General features: G+C 36.9%; 1 protein-coding gene across 1 annotated transcript; it reads right to left on the reverse strand.

Annotated features, from left to right (window-relative positions):
- Positions 1-6,343: 6,343 nt before the first annotated feature.
- Positions 6,344-14,740, reverse strand: LOC143856933 (putative WRKY transcription factor 57). The gene is made up of 4 exons (XM_077367218.1): positions 13,982-14,740; positions 12,326-12,469; positions 10,084-10,461; positions 6,344-6,717 (listed from the first exon to the last, which is right to left on the reverse strand). The coding sequence occupies exons 1-3, from the start codon at positions 14,353-14,355 to the stop codon at positions 10,098-10,100; spliced, it is 882 nt and encodes a 293-aa protein (XP_077223333.1). The 5' UTR covers positions 14,356-14,740; the 3' UTR covers positions 6,344-6,717; positions 10,084-10,097.
- Positions 14,741-16,213: the final 1,473 nt, after the last annotated feature.

Genomic DNA, 16,213 nt, shown 5'->3' on the forward strand with positions numbered 1-16,213 from the left:
CTTTGCTATTAAGGGAATGCAAGCCTAATCCCAAATCAAGAACATTGTACTTAACTCTTTTGCTCGAAGTACGTTTATTAGAACCATCCAATTCTTGCTGCTTCTTTCTTGTTATTTTCACACCACAATCAAAATTCCCATCTCCTTTCTCAGTAATTCCCTTAACTATGCCCAATGACCTAACATCAGAATTACTATGAGAAGACGTTGCAACTGAATTTGTCCCACCCCAAGAATCTCCATACTTCGACATCATCAAAGTCATAGCTAAATCTTTCTCAGTCTCAGGAAGAGAAGAAGATGAAGAAACATTTGCAACAGATAAAGGAGAAGGCACCTCAGAGCTAGTTGTTCTTGATCTCTCCATGTTACCAACCAAGGTTCTGTCGCACTAGACTAGACTTCTTGATGGAAATCCAAATGCTAAGGAAACAAAGGAACCCTGAGAAACCCAGATAAAAAAAACAATTAAAAATCTGATATCAGACAAAAAGACCAAGAAGAATGGTTCTGTTCTTGGTATTGATCCATGAATAGAAATCCACCTTCCAAAAGAACAGAAAACCAAAGAAAAGCTAAAATTATTTTTGAAAATCCAATCATGTCATTAGTTTTTTTGCTGAACGTATCTCAGACCTAGAAGAATGGTTCTATTCTTGATATTCTTCCATGAATAGAAATCCAAATTCCAAAGAAACAGAGGTATCCAGATAATGGGACCAGAAAACCAAATAAAAACTCAAATCGGATATGAAAATCCAATCAAGTAACGGATTTTTCTTGGCTGAACTTATCTCAAATTCCAATGGCTTCTTGAGCAAGATTAAGATCTTGGAATTGGAAGATAAATACAGAAAATCTAATTTCAACAAATGGGTCTTGGAATTGGAAGTCAAATGAAGAGAATCTAATTACAACAAATGGGTCTTGGAATTGGAAGATAAATGCAGAAAATCTAATTTCAACAAATGGGTCTTGGAATTGGAAGATAAATGAAGAAAATCCAATTTAAACAGATGGGTCTTGAAAGTTTGTTGCCTTTGATGATGATAGAGCAAGGCAAATAACATAAAAATGCAGAGAGATCAAACTAACGAATGAAAACCAAAATGTAGAAAAGCACTCACTTCAACAGACTTCAGAAAGAAAAGGAAAACGGAAAACACACAAGAACAATTTTTCAAAGAAAGAGAGCAAAATAATAGTAATAACCAAATAAGAGAGAAGAAACCAAACCAGTTAAACATAAATTTAAATGGGTACCGATATTGGCACTACCATGTTTTGATAATTCCACTAATTTATCTTGTCCTTTATTATTTAAACTGCTGTCAAAGGCTATTAGCCTATTACGATTCCCGCTAAGGCTCAGATGCAAATTAGACCCTTAAAAGCAAGCAGAGTTTTTGCCATTATTAAAATATGGCACTGTCAATATCAGGAGCCATTTAAAAAAGAAAAATAATTGGGAAATGTTATCAGCACTACTGTATTTTGATGATGGCACTCCTCACTTTATTAAAAGTACAGTATGGCCCGCACCATAGGATGATCCAAAGTCAAACCGTCCATTAGATGGGCCACAGCCTAAATAGGATATCCCCCAAAAATTATTTCCATAGGTTTATCCTAACCCTCCGATCCATAGAGGGTTGATCCAAATTTTCTATCCGAAATTTAAAACTATGGTCAAAATGGAATTTTTATTATACTTTTTAATTAAAATTTATTTTAATTTTTTCTCATTCCGTTGAGGGGGGAATCGGAATATGATGTCTATTCCAATTCTCGATTCCAAACAATCCAAACACAGCCTTCGTGCAAGCATGAAAAATTGGGTCGGTTTCCAAGTAGTTCCAATACTCACACAATAAAATTAGAGGTTGATGGGACATAAATATGGCGCGATCCTCGAATCTCACCACGTGTCACCCATACACCGATGGAATCTAATCATGATTAAGTAGGGCATTAACGAGCGACAAGACCACGTAATCCCGCCACGTGTCACCCTCCTGCTGCCCAAACCTCATCATCACGATTATGGGCGAGATTACACGGCAAAGCCACGCACGCCGTCACGCCAGAGGGAGGCAGCCCAATCCGACGAGTATGGTCTCTGTCTGAAATGATGAAAGGGTCTGCATGGCGCCCCTTAAAAGGATTCCCAAGCAAGAATAAGACGAGGGCCAGGGAGGAGAAAAGAAAAAGCTAATCCCTCTCAAGGCCACCCAAAGGAAGGGGCAACTCCCCGAAAAGCGAGGCGACAACAAAGGAAGTTGGGAGATTAATCTTGGGGAGGAAGGGAAAAGGTGCTGGACGCCCGAATTCCTTTCCTCCTCTTCTTCCACTTCCCACTCGTCGCCTCCGACCCATCCACCCGTGCACCGAAAGAAGAACCCGCATTTGGCCTTGGTAAACCTGATTACACCTCAGCCTTTTCTTGTTGTCCTTTATATTGTTGGTCCAGAATCTAACTTGGGTGTCGAAGTGGTCGTCCGGGACCCACCCCGGACCTCCCTGACCCCTCTGTTTGTGATTGCAGACCCCCACAGAGGCTCTTTACCCACCACGCGATCGCAGACCCGGATTCCGACTCCATCAGAGGTTGCGAAAGGTGCAGGCCCAAATCACACAGAAAATATTGAACCCAAATGATCTCAACAGCAGCTATGGGTATCTCTTTCTATTTTGATTCGGTGGAAGATAGAGCAACTATTTTCTATTTCTTGGAACTCATTGGGGTCAAATTAGATAATAATTAGACACAATAGCCTCTAATGGACCTACAATCATCGGAGCACTCAACGCAATGCAATCTTGATCAGTGAAAATTTGAAGTTTAGAGGCTGAAGAGGACTGAAGGAAGATATCATATGAAATCGTGTCTTTGAGACATCTAAGAGGACTGCGCTCCAATGATTCTTTGTTTGTGAGAGCATAAACTTAGATGCTTTGTTAACAACAATGGCAATGTCTAGTCTTGTTAGGGTCAAGTATTGGAGAGCTCCAATAATATTCCTATAACGCGTCGGGTCCCTTGATGGGAGTATCATCGAACCAAGATAAGGTGGAATTAGCAATAATGGGTGTAGAGTAAGATTTGGCTCTCGCATCTTGCTTTTTGTGATCATAGATGTAGTTGGTTTGAGATAAGAATAAACCAACAATCGTTCCATGTGCTCAAAACAACTGAGAAAATGAAGAAACCCCAAACCGTAAAGAAAAACGCGTTGCCAGGCTAAGAGATACAAATTTTTAACTGTAGGATCATGGTGCTGCTAACTATCCCAAAACTAATTGGTGATGGAAAGGTGCAACCATTATCTTTTTTGAGTAGCACCATCGCGGTGTTGGGGGCACACATGCCTAGGACCAAGCGGCCAACTTCTGATATGGTCCTAGCGCCCAAGGCAACATTAATAGACCATTTACAATAGCCAGTAACGATAACATCATCCTAACACATTAAGATAATATGAACATAGCTAGAAAGACCAACACTTAGAAAAATAGTGAACTTGCAGTTCAAGAAGCAAAAGCAGCTAAGAACAATAAGAAATGAGCTCGATAGTTGATACTAAGCTCAACGACCTTGTTTAAGCCTATATTTAGGTGAGACACGTATAGTGTGAAAAGCAAGTCTGAATGAAACCTTGATGTTGCCTCATGGAAATCAAGTTGACAAAGGGCCAAACCATGAGGCCCCTCGAGTTAATTGATATCCTTGACCACCAATTGTAGTTTGTAATGGTCAACTAATCTACCAGAATTTGTATATCGCAAAACATGCTCAATCTCTGCTTTGTGACTCTCCATCATGTCCAGAATCTCCTCCGTAGCATCCGCAAATCTCCAAAGATAACTGACCTTGTCTCTCACCCACCTAACCACATTGAGTCTTCCTCAATGATAATATGATCAAACTGAGTCTTCTTTGCATGTTTAATTCCACAAAGGAGAACCTGATCGCCTCTGCATCATTAGAATCCTTCTTACCAATAGGTCCCAAAAGGCCCATAACATATCTCTATCGACATTTCTTAAAAGACCTATGATGCCATCTGGTGCTGGGTTTCCAAGACTCGAGTCATCAAAGTTGAGCTTCAAATTCTTAAGAGAAGGTGGGTCCTACTTAGGTGTGTGATCCTCCTTTTAGTATCTTCTCAACCTAATCTCTTCATGTGGAAAGAGGTCACCGCGGAGATTCAACTGAAAGTAAGAAGGTTTCATTAGTATTTTGGATGGTAAATATTATGCTCTCCTTTTGAAACACCAAAAAAAATTTCATGTTCCTGACCTTCCAAACAAGAGTGGTGACAAAGAATAAGCTCCAAGGAATCCTACCTCTATATGCCATGGGGCACAAACTCGTGACTTTAAATGGTTAGTGATTTAATTGCCTTAGAAAATCGGAATGGGGATGCATAATCATGGTTTTAAATTTCGACCGAAATTCGGATTTCGGTGGAGACCGAAAATTGATTAAAACCGAAATGGTAATTTATTTCGGCCGAAATTTTGGAATTTTTCCGAAATTTGACCCAAAAAATCTGTTTTTTATATTAATTTAATATTTCACCGAAATTTCCACCGAAATTTAATATTGAATAAAATATTAGTTTCGGGTTTTGTACCAGATCTCGACCGAAATGACCAAAAATTTGAAATTTCGGGGTCCGAAACCGGTGCCAAAACCAAAATTTTAAACCTTGTGCATAATATCCTAATTTTTGCTACCCTCGGAAACCAAACAGCACATGAATGCAAATCTAGAATCTCTCTTAATCTCGACCCTCCTATCTATAAACCAAACAGCACATAAACTGTTCTCACCATTCCTTGAAAAAGTACTAAAAAAATGGTGCCCGTTAGGCTCTTTCCTAACAGCAATATTTTGGACTCCATGTGTGTACCGGCATGATCAGATCCATTGATCCGATCAGCGACCATGACCCCATCTTGATCGGATGATCCCAACCCTTCAATCCATCAAAGGTTAAACCATCGTTTCTTTTAATCCCATGCGGGTTACATCACGATATCAACGGTGAGGATTACACTTTCATGTCCCCAAGTGGGACCCAAATTTTGATATTTACTATCCAAATTTTATTTCCCGAGGAAATCGCCAACGACTAACTGAGTCGCCGAGGAAATAGAGCGTGGACTTTGCCTCACGATAAAAGCGCCGGAAATCCCTCGACCTTTAAAAGCGTTAGGATGTGATGACGTAACATATCTTAAAGACTGCCACGTGTACGGTGGAAATTAGTTGGAAGTTTCTAAAGATCGAGGACAATTCCCGCGAAGCAACCTCGAAACCAGAACAAAATTTTTAATTTAAAATGAACCCAAGAAACACGTTTTTGAAAATTGAAACAAAAAAAAAAAAAAAGTATGATTGGAATTGATATCTACACTCCCTTCTTTTATTTAATTATGGCATGGGGCATTGAGGGAAATTTTAAAAGGGTATGACACGTGTACGGTTCAGATTTTATACAATTTAAAGCGTGACAAACAGAGTTATTGGGCTTGCAAGAGTACCATGCTTGTACGGTTCTATGAAGGTGACTTTGAATTGATCGACTACCAAACAGAAGCCACGCATGATAACCTAAATAGAACTTCTGATATTCACACGCCCTTTTTTTTTTTTTTAATATTGACAGCCCTTTTTAGTTCACGTTCCACTTTTCTCGTTAGCTGTTGTACTTCCCATATCCCAACAAGCTACATAAATAAATTTAGGGTTTTCCATAAACAGACTATATAGAGCTTGAAATTAAATTGAGGTTTACTCATACCTGGTTTTGATCAAGGATTTCAATTGTGCTTACTGTAGCCGTTTCGGCTCTCACCGGAACCGAAATTTCGACCAAAATCGGGTACACAATTAAAAAATAATATATTATTTCATACCAAATTTAGGAAAAAAAATGCTATATAAGTAAAAATGTTGAGATTTTTCGGTTGAATTTCTGGGAAATTACGAAAAACTAAAATTTCAGCCAAAATCAGTAGGGTTGCAACTCGCCAACTCGGGTCGATTTTTGGGAATACGTGTTGAGCTTATACCTTAAAATCAGGTCGGGTTCGGGTTGATTCCAATTCATTTTTTAGCAAAAGCTCAACCCGACCCAACCCAAGTTGCACCCCTAAAATTCCGGTTACCGTTTTGGTCTAGACAATTTCAGTTTCGGTGTCGACCGAAATCCGAAATTTCAGTCCGTCGAAATTTAAAACCTTGATTTTGATAGAAACACCCCTTCCTTTGTACGAAGTATAAGGTCCACATTCCAAGCGAGAGATGTTTAGGAAGGCATCAATAATAATCACCTTTGCATGAAAAGATTATCCTTAATTTTCTCAAAAAATTACAAACATACCCTTAACATAATATATGTGGCAATATTAGGATGGCTGTTTGAGATAACCCTAAAACAAGTGCGTCTTTAAACCAATTTCCCTCCACCTTTAAAATTCTCTACTCTGTTACATGTTTGGATGTCTTTAAAACCCCTTCTAAATCCATCTTTACAAAAAATCCTCAATAAACTCTAAATTAGGATAAATCACACCGGAATGCGGCCAGATATTCCCCGGGTTTCGGATCAAGAAAATGAGATCCGATAACAGTAAATTAAATAGCGTTTGTGCCTCAATCAACCATTGATAGATCATGTGGTATGAGATCGGAACACCATTCGCAACCTGCACAATTCATAAAATGTAGAAATTCAACATAAATCCGCAATCTGATTATTGAAAGATCACATCCTAATTTCTATAATTAAAAAGGTTAGGAGCTCTTGATGGGCCTAGTTTGATCTTGTCTTTAATTTGTTAGAGTTAGGTACGCAATTTCTCGTGGAAAGCCATTTTGCGGTTGAGTTTTGCAGGAGAGAACAGCCACCTAAGATGAATTAAATGATTAAGACAAAATCTCCCACAAAAGTGAGCCGCTAAATGGCTTGCCAAGAAATTGCCTTAGAGAATCCTCATTTGCATACATATAATTTTGGGAAATGATACCAGCACGACCATGTTTTAATAGTTGCGCTATACCATCTTGTCTTTTAATATTTAAAGAACTGTGAAAGCTTATTACAGTTCCCAATTTATAATGATATCCTTCTAGATAAGCCATAACCAAAACATTTTCCTCTAAAGCATGGAAATGGAAAAAAAAAATTCTAGAAAAAAAATTCACAATAAATGTTTTTCCTGCCTCTAAAACTAACATACAAATTCAGCTAATTGGAGCTATGGATAAACTAATCAATAAATTACTGTAATTGAAGCCATGAGAATGTAGTAAGATGAACTTGGGTGGTGCCAGTTTGTCTAAATTTCATGTAAGAAAATGAAAAGCTACTGTAGTTAAATTTCTTACAAGCATGTAAGATTCATTAACTACAACCAATAAGTTTATATGAGAATGAATTTTACTTCTACATTAACCTTAACCGAATAACAAAATAATAACAGTAACAACTGGGCACTAATCAAAGTTAAGGTATATGAGTCATGAGCATCAATCCTAAGCAAGAACAAAAGGGGTTATGGATCACAGTGGATGGGAAGTACTAGATGCATGCATGTTGGTAATGATGGATACGGAAATAGTAATAAGCAATCACTAATACACCATGTAAGGATAATCATTGCATTGATGCATCAACCTCACATTATCATTATGTTAGGTACCTAACCAATATGCCAAAAGCCCCGGGATTGATGGAACATGTTAGCCTAGGTCCTTTAAACTTGTCCCTTGCTGGGTAGTGCCCCATCTAGTCCCATACCTAAACACACACCTCACGTAGGTCCGTAACATTCCACCACGCTTTCACTTCCTCTGTCCTTGGTAGCCAACTATGTGGCGGCTTTCACTTTAGCCTTTTTTCACATAGCCCTTCCTACATGTTGCCCCTTCCACGGTGGCCCACTCTGTGGAATCTTCACACTTGACAACTTTCACTAAGGCTTTTCTAACAGGTTACTCCTCTCTACTCGCCCAGCCCTTCCATGACTCGAATACGTAAAGTGAAACCTGGATTTGATGCCAAATGTTAGATACCTATCTAATACGCCAAAAGCTTCACGACTGATAGAACGTGTTAGGCTAGGCCCTTTAAACCTATCACATACCAGGCTGGGTGCCACCAAGTCCCATACCTAGGCAAGCGCCCCCCCCACTTAAGACAGTAAAACATTATCATGAAGATTATTCACTATTGTTATAAGAAGCATCACAATACTATCATTATGATTACAACCATTATTGTTAATACTATTGATCAAAATAATTATCATCCGGCGAAGATACCAGCTGTCTGCACACCCTTGTCTTGATATTTTTAATTTACAATTTTCTAATCAGGTATTAAAGGATATACTATAATTCCCAAACATAGTTACAAAAATTTCAGAAATAATACCTTTTCCAAAAAAAAAATCAGAAATAATTGAAAATATTCTGAATTTGCGCCACGTTTTAATTTTAGTTCTAATTTTTAATAATCCCAAGCAATTAAAAATATCTTGACTTTTGGAATTAAATTTTTTGTGAATAAATGCAAGTTTGATTAATAATTCATCAATTCCTCATATAAGCTGTAAATCTAATGAGAAATATCTAATTAATGAAAAAGTACATTGTAATGAAACAGACCTTGCAACCTAATCTAAAGACGTGCATTTATTCATCCTTTAATGCATTTTATGAGACTTACTTCAAAAATCAGTACACTTTTATATGTGTTGTAAACAGAACAAACGCATGCCACTAATTTATTGTATATACTGATTATTAGGTCTTTACCACTATTTTATAAAGGAAGATCTGATTGGGTGTGGGGCCCACACCATTTCTTAAAGGTACATCTCCCTGGAACTTGGTGCTTTCCTCGCCTGGTCATCACCATGGTTTTAAATTTTGACCGAAATCCAAAATTTCGGACCTGGGGACCGAAACTGAAATTTGGCGAAATTTCGAATTTTGGCCTTTACCAAATTTTGGCCGAAATTTCAGGCGTACCGAAACCGAAATTTTAAACCATGGTCATCACCAACTGATCATGATTACTGTTGTTCTTTTGTTTAGTATGTGGTTGTTATTGCTTATATATGTTGCTGTTGATACTTATGCCCCAACTATTTCTGAGATTTTCAAAATATAGTAATTTTTTTAGGGAAATGTTATCAGCACTACTATATTTTGATGATCGCACTCCTCACTTTATTAAGTAAGGTATGGCCCACACCATAGGATGATCCAAACTGTCCATTAGATGGGCCACAGCCTAAATAGGTTGTGTCCCAAAAATCATTTCCATAGGTTGATCCTATCGGAGGGTTAGGATCAACCTATGGAAATGATTTTTGGAGCAAAACCTATTTAGGCTGTGGCCCATCTAATGGACGGTTTGGATCATCCTATGATGCGGGCCATACCGTACTTTTAAAAAAGTGAGGAGTGCGATCATCGAAATACAGTAGTGCTGATAACATTTCCCTTTTTTTTTATTGGTTCATAGTAATTTTATTACAACATTTTGAGAAAACGACAAAATTCTGAAATAATCTTGATAATTTATAAGACATAGTGATATTTTCGTTTACCACGATAATATCACTATAACATCATGATATTTTTAGGGTAAATGATATCAAAACTCCAATGTTTTGATAAGATGCTGATAAGATGCGCGAAGCATCTTATGGTCTAGCATTTAAAGGGTTGTAATAAGGATTTTACAGTTATCAACAAGCTCTTATAAGTCCTTTAAATACTAAATGACAAGATGCTGCGCGCGTCTTATCAAAACAATGGAGTGCTGTAATTATTTCCCTATTTTTACAATATTTTTTATTTTTTCAAAATTTATATTCTTTTATATATTTTTACATAAGTTTATTTTTATCGTTTTTTCCCTTGCTAAGAAATTCCCCAGAATGATATTTGTGACAAGGTTGATACTACCACGGTAATATGAAAGATAAAAGCAACAATAACCATCAAAGGCTTAGCATAAAGAGAAGCAAATTTTAAAAGGAAGTGGGTCTAGTCCATACCATCTTTTTGTTCATCATCCACTGCGCATTCCGGCCGGCACGATATCATCGAGCAGTCCTTCGTCCGTCGGAAGCTCCAAGGCTTGTGCGGGCAACTGCCGTGCATGTCCCAATTCACGTGGGGGCCGATTTGGTTGCCCTGTGTTGGGTGAACCACCCATATGGTACTGAATTGTAGGAAAATATAAGTGTGGATTTGATGTAGGTAGCCTCTCAGCGAAGGCCGGTTCATGAGCACTCGCACCCCCGCGTGTTAATCCAACGGTGTGGTGACAATGTTGGCCTTCATATGTGGTGATGACAGTGGTGGGATCTTCAGAAGATCGTTCGACCCTTTTCTTCACCGAGCATTTGGAGTTTGTGCAACGATAATAGCTCCTGTGAAGTAGAGGCATGAGTTCAATTTCCACCTTAATCGATTAATTTTCCAAGAATTAGAAGGTAGAAAATTTTGTTATTTTGCAAAATTAAAGTCAATTAACAGATTATCTATTTCTTTAGCATTAGTTTTTTTGCATTTCTGTGAAGGATTAAGTTGAGCCGAAAGGGAAAATGTGAGAGATTGCTCTGATATGTTCAGATTAAAAATATTAAATAGAAAAGGAGAACCTTAATAATCTGCAATAGAAGCAAAAGGTTCTAAAAATTAGAGATTGAAAGCCAACACTTTATCATGGAAAGTACTATTAACTCCCATTAGCTTACTATCCTTCATAGGTTTCTTTTTCTCTGGTACAAAATAATTGAGCAAGATGAAAAATAAATAAAATTATAAAAATGAATAAGAATAAGATCATTTACCATCTGATTGTACCAAAAGAGGTACAAAACTGTGTGTAAAATGTAGATCAAGAATGATCTAAAAAGGAAGCAGTAAAATATGCAAAAATTGAATTTTGAACAACAACAACATGAACAACAATAAGAGGGGGCGCCAGAATGATCTATAAAGGAAGCAGTAAAATATGCGAAAATTGAATTTTGAACAACAACAACATGAACAACAATAAGAGGGGGCGCCCTTCAGCTTATAATAATAATAGTAATAGTAATAAAATAATATGGGCACAGCAACAAATGAAACTAAGAAATTGAAAGTAATATTAGGATCTCATATATATTTCATATATATATATAGAGAACATTTCCTACACACTTGTGTAGGTAAGTTACCTACACACTACCTTAAAATACAGTGGGGGCCCACATTGTTTGGGTGATCCAAACAATTCATTTGAATGGTCCTCACATAGATAGGGTGTCCACAAAAAATCAGATCCATAGGATCATCCCAACCCTACGATTTGTGGAGGTAAAATGGACGTGTATAAACCTTCACAAATTAGTCCATTTTTTGCCTCCATAGTTTGAATGGTTAGGATGATCCTATGGATCTGATTTTTTGTGGACACCCTATCTATGTGAGGACCATTCAAATGAATGGTTTGGATCACCCAAACAATGTGGGCCCCCACTGTATTTTAAGGTAGTGTGTAGGTAACTTACCTACACAACTGTGTAGGAAATGTTCTCTCATATATATAATAAACCCTTCTTATGATCTCATATATATATATATATATATATATATATATATATAGAGAGAGAGAGAGAGAGAGAGAGAGAGAGAGGGAACATTTCCTACACACTTGTGTAGATAAGTTACCTACACACTACCTTAAAATACAGTGGGGGCCCACATTGTTTGGGTGATCCAAACCATTCATTTGAATGGTCCTCACATAGATAGGGTGTCCACAAAAAATCAGATCCATAGGATCATCCTAACCATTCAAACTATGGAGGCAAAAAATGGACTAATTTGTGAAGGTTTATACACGTCCATTTTACCTCCACAAATCGTAGGGTTGGGATGATCCTATGGATCTGATTTTTTGTGGACACCCTATCTATGTGAGGACCATTCAAATGAATTGTTTGGATCACCCAAACAATGTGGGCCCCCACTGTATTTTAAGGTAGTGTGTAGGTAACTTACCTACACAAGTGTGTAGGAAATGTTCTCTCATATATATATATATATATATATATATATATAAGGAAATTCCATGAAATAAAGCTATAAATATATAGTAATTTGCAAAGAAGCAGCTTAAGAATATAGAAGTTCCCAAAAAGAATAAAAGGAAAACAGTACACTGCAACAACTTACATGAAAATTCTATGGAGAATAAAGCTATAAATAGCTTTGAATTTATGCAAAGAGAAATTGCAACCTAACCTCGGATATGGGCTGTTCTTGACAGCCTTCTGTCCATACTTCCTCCATCTGTAGCCATCTTCAAGATGATCGATTTCGCTTTTAGTCATGAACGCGAACCGCGGCTGACGGATTCGCTTTTGGCCTTTCTTTCTACCCTTACTCCTACACAACACATTTATTTACAGATATCAAAGAATAAGAACATAACATCCACAATATGAAAATCAAATTGAATATAGAAAATGCAAGGTAGTAAAGTAAATATACAAAATAAAATTTGAGATATAGTAAGAAAAAAAAAAGACAAATTCTTTGTGGGTTGTAGTATTTTTTGATTTTAACAAATTAAAAGATTAAAAAATGTAACACAACCCTCAAACTAATTTACCTTAATTTGAACATCAACACTGATAGGATAATGAATACGATTGTCAAAAATTAAAAAACAAAAATAATCAATATTTTCCTTGTTCTACAAACTGGTCGCATTGGAAGTAAACAGTCAAGCAAATTCACCAAATCGACGAGACACTCACAAGTAAAAAAAGAAAAATTCAAGAAAAAAAACAAATGGATGACGAAGACAAGAATCAGAGGGCAAAAGATTGCAGACAATAAATAATTAAGAAAAAATGAATAACAAAATCATGAACTAATTATCTTAAAATACGAATTATTATTGCCAGGAGAAAATACAATAAAATAGAAGAATGCGATAAGTTTAATTACAAATTCTTATCATGAAAAAAAATTAATGGACATAAAATATATGATAATAATAATCAAGTAAAACTCTAAAGATAAGACCATTAAAAAGCAACAGATAGACAGACAGACAGATAGATAGATAGATAGAGAAGGAAATAAGACGCTAAGAGAGGGGTGGGGAGCGATTTTTTGAGATGGTTTGATCATCTTCCTCTTTTTTCTGTTTCTTTTTTCTTTTTTGTATTCTGGGGTTTTCCCTTCTTGGGGCAACCCTTTATTCAATATTATTCACCATTTAAAAAAAATAAAAAAAAAGACGCTAAGCAATTTACTTGCTCAGTGAAGAACAAATGCAGGAGGAAGACACATTTCAAAGCCAATATTCCAAGGGAAAAAAGATGGAGAAATAACACAGATCTTCAAATAATATTCTTCAACTACAAACTAGTGAGGCAAAGAACAAATATAGTAAAATACCCACATATAAAATATGAAGAACTGAGAGTTGAGACACCCAAAAAACATATAATAAGAAAAACAATCTTCAAAGAACAGACACTATCAAAAGTATAAGAAACAAAAACCCAGCAAATTGATAAATCGACTCCCCATGTGTCTCTCACTCTCCTCTAGGTTAGAGAGAGAAAGAGGAGAGAGATAGACATTTGGGGAGTCGATTTATCCATTTGGGGAGTCGATTTATCACTGGGGAGTGATAATAATAAGAAAGCTATGATCACCAACGCAATCCAATGAGATCAAACAGAACGGGATTCCCGCCTGAAGTTGATATTTTACAAAACTACCCCTGCAATTTTCATTTAGAGACACGTTCTTCATCAGTGATTTTTTTCTAGTATAAAACGAGAAAATACTTTTTCAAAATTTAAAGTATTTTTTTTTCTATTTCCGTATACTTTATAAAATGACCATGGATAGATAATTTATTACGATTTTGCCACTCACTGTATCCCGATCAATTTCCCGTCTGATTCTGATGATTTCCCGAGAATTTCCTCGCTAGAGCTCGAAGACACCGAAGGGTTCGCTTCTCCAGATTTCACATAATTCGCCGGAACTTCAGCCGGAAAACTCACCGACGGCGAGTTCTCCGGCTGAAAAAACCTCCCCTTGAAAACCTCACCGGATCCGATCAGATCGAAATCTGAGAATCCCCCGCCTTTCTCCGGTAGATTCCAACCGAATTCTTTCAAGATAGTGTTATCACGATCGCCGGAGAAATATTCGGTGGAACTCCCGCCGGTGATCTCGCTGGAGAATGGCCACCTCGAAGTTTGAGAAATCTCGCTCATAGATCTAGCTCTCTTCTCATCATCCATCGCAGGTTCAAATCCGTATCAATTAGATCGGATTTTTAGGTTTCCGAAGACATAATTCCGGCAAAATTTTCGTTAGATTCACGGCAAGAAGAGAGAGAGGAAAACGAAGAAACGTTAGGTTTAGGTTTAGGTTTAGGGTTAGGGTTAGGGTTTCGCATGTTCTGTTTTGGAGATGACGCTGTTGTGTTAGAAACGTTAGGGTTAGGGTTTCAGACAGCTTTTCTCTGTCACAATTCCGGTCAGTTATTCAAAATTCCGGTGAGATTTTCAGGAGAGAGAGAGAGAGATTTGAAGAAAGTTTTTTAGAGAGAGAGAGAGAGAGATTTGAAGTTGGTTTTTTCTCTCTCCTCTCGTAAAGCCACGGAAAAAAATGCAAAAGAGGAAAGAAAAAAGATAAGTTAGAAAACTGATGGCGTCAACCAATTATACGGGGAAAGCAGATATTTCATTTTTTTCTGATTTCTTTTTTTAAAAATGATATTTCCACCCCATCTTGTTTGTCTTTTCCTAATAATGTCATCATTTCAACCTTTTTTGTTCCGAGTGGAAATATCTTTTTGAGGATATTTTATATCTGATTTTAAATTTCGGTTTCGGTACCGATTTCGGACATGGTTTTAATTTTCGACCGAAATCTGAAATTTCGGCCGACACCGAAATCACACTTCCCCGAAACGTATTTTATTTCAGGCAAAATTTTGTTTTTTCCTAAATTTTCAAAAAAAACCTTATTTTTTAATTATTTTAAGATTTTACCGAAATTTCGGTAATTTCGACCGAAATTTTATATCAAATAAAATACTGTTTTCTTTGTTTCGCCGGATTTGGGCCTAAATTTTGAAATTTCGTTTTCCGGGGGGTCCGAAATTTGGTATTAAAGAAAAAACATTATTTAATAGAATGATCCAAACTGTCCATCTGATCGGCCACAACGTAAATAGGTTGTGCCCCAAAAATCATTTCCATAAGATGATACTAGCCCTTGCGATCTATAAAGGAACTGTATATTATGGAAACCTTTATAGATCGGAGGGTTGGGATCATCCTATCGAAATGTTTTTCGGGTCACAACCTATTTACGTTGTGGCCCATCAAATGGACGGTTTGGATCGTCCTATGGTGTGGTCCATACAGTACTTTTTTTCATAAATACGAGACTATAAGGCCACACACCATCTTTGTTTATCTTATCCGGAAAATGTTTATATCTGCACCTCCTTTTATCTGTTTTTTCTTACAAATGAAGTTATTTTTGGAAAGAGACAAACAAAATGTGTGGAAAGGAAAGAATTATGCCCCAAGAATAAATTAATTTCTCTTCATCCCTCCCACATAAACATGTCTTTAATGATCTCCACCGTCCCTCTGATTTGTTTTATGTATGTGAAATCAAGACCGTTGATTTTGTAGAACATCATGAGGCAACCCACATGGTCTTGGTTCCATCCTGAACGGACATCCCATGCTAAAGATAAACGGTTACAAAAATCAACGGTTTAGATTTTCTTCATAGAAACCTAAATGGGGCTTGATTGATCAATGGCTAGGATTATCTGATTACAGCAAAAGTGGGGGCCAATATGTGTTATTGGACCCGGATCCGGACCCTATTGTCCATTATACGTCGGCCCCACCATGGATGAACAAAGTTGTTTGATTGATATGATCTGAACCGTCCAAAAATGTGAGGTAAGCAGATTTTTCTATTTATTTTCCTTTGCTTCTCCTTCAAGAAATGCCCTTTTAGTTTCCTGTTACTGTTAGTGGGGTTTTAAAGGAAAAATAAAATAAAAAGAGGGCTTCTTTTGATACTGGCACTCCTCACCTTATTCAACCGTATTTTAGGGGGAGGAAAGAC

The sequence above is a fragment of the Tasmannia lanceolata genome, unplaced genomic scaffold, assembly GCF_043159265.1.
Source record: "Tasmannia lanceolata isolate RefF3 unplaced genomic scaffold, GAP_Taslan_0.1 ptg000003l, whole genome shotgun sequence".
In the NCBI taxonomy this organism is placed as follows: domain Eukaryota; kingdom Viridiplantae; phylum Streptophyta; class Magnoliopsida; order Canellales; family Winteraceae; genus Tasmannia; species Tasmannia lanceolata.

Excerpts from the sequence above, each read along its gene's own strand:
- LOC143856933 (XM_077367218.1), bottom strand. The coding sequence starts at position 14,355 with ATGGATGATGAGAAGAGAGCTAGATCTATGAGCGAGATTTCTCAAACT. Across the intron at positions 12,470-13,981 it reads GGGAAATTGATCGGGATACA|GAGTAAGGGTAGAAAGAAAG; the intron begins GTGAGTGGCAAA and ends TGTGTTGTGTAG. Across the intron at positions 10,462-12,325 it reads AAGAACAGCCCATATCCGAG|GAGCTATTATCGTTGCACAA; the intron begins GTTAGGTTGCAA and ends TCTACTTCACAG.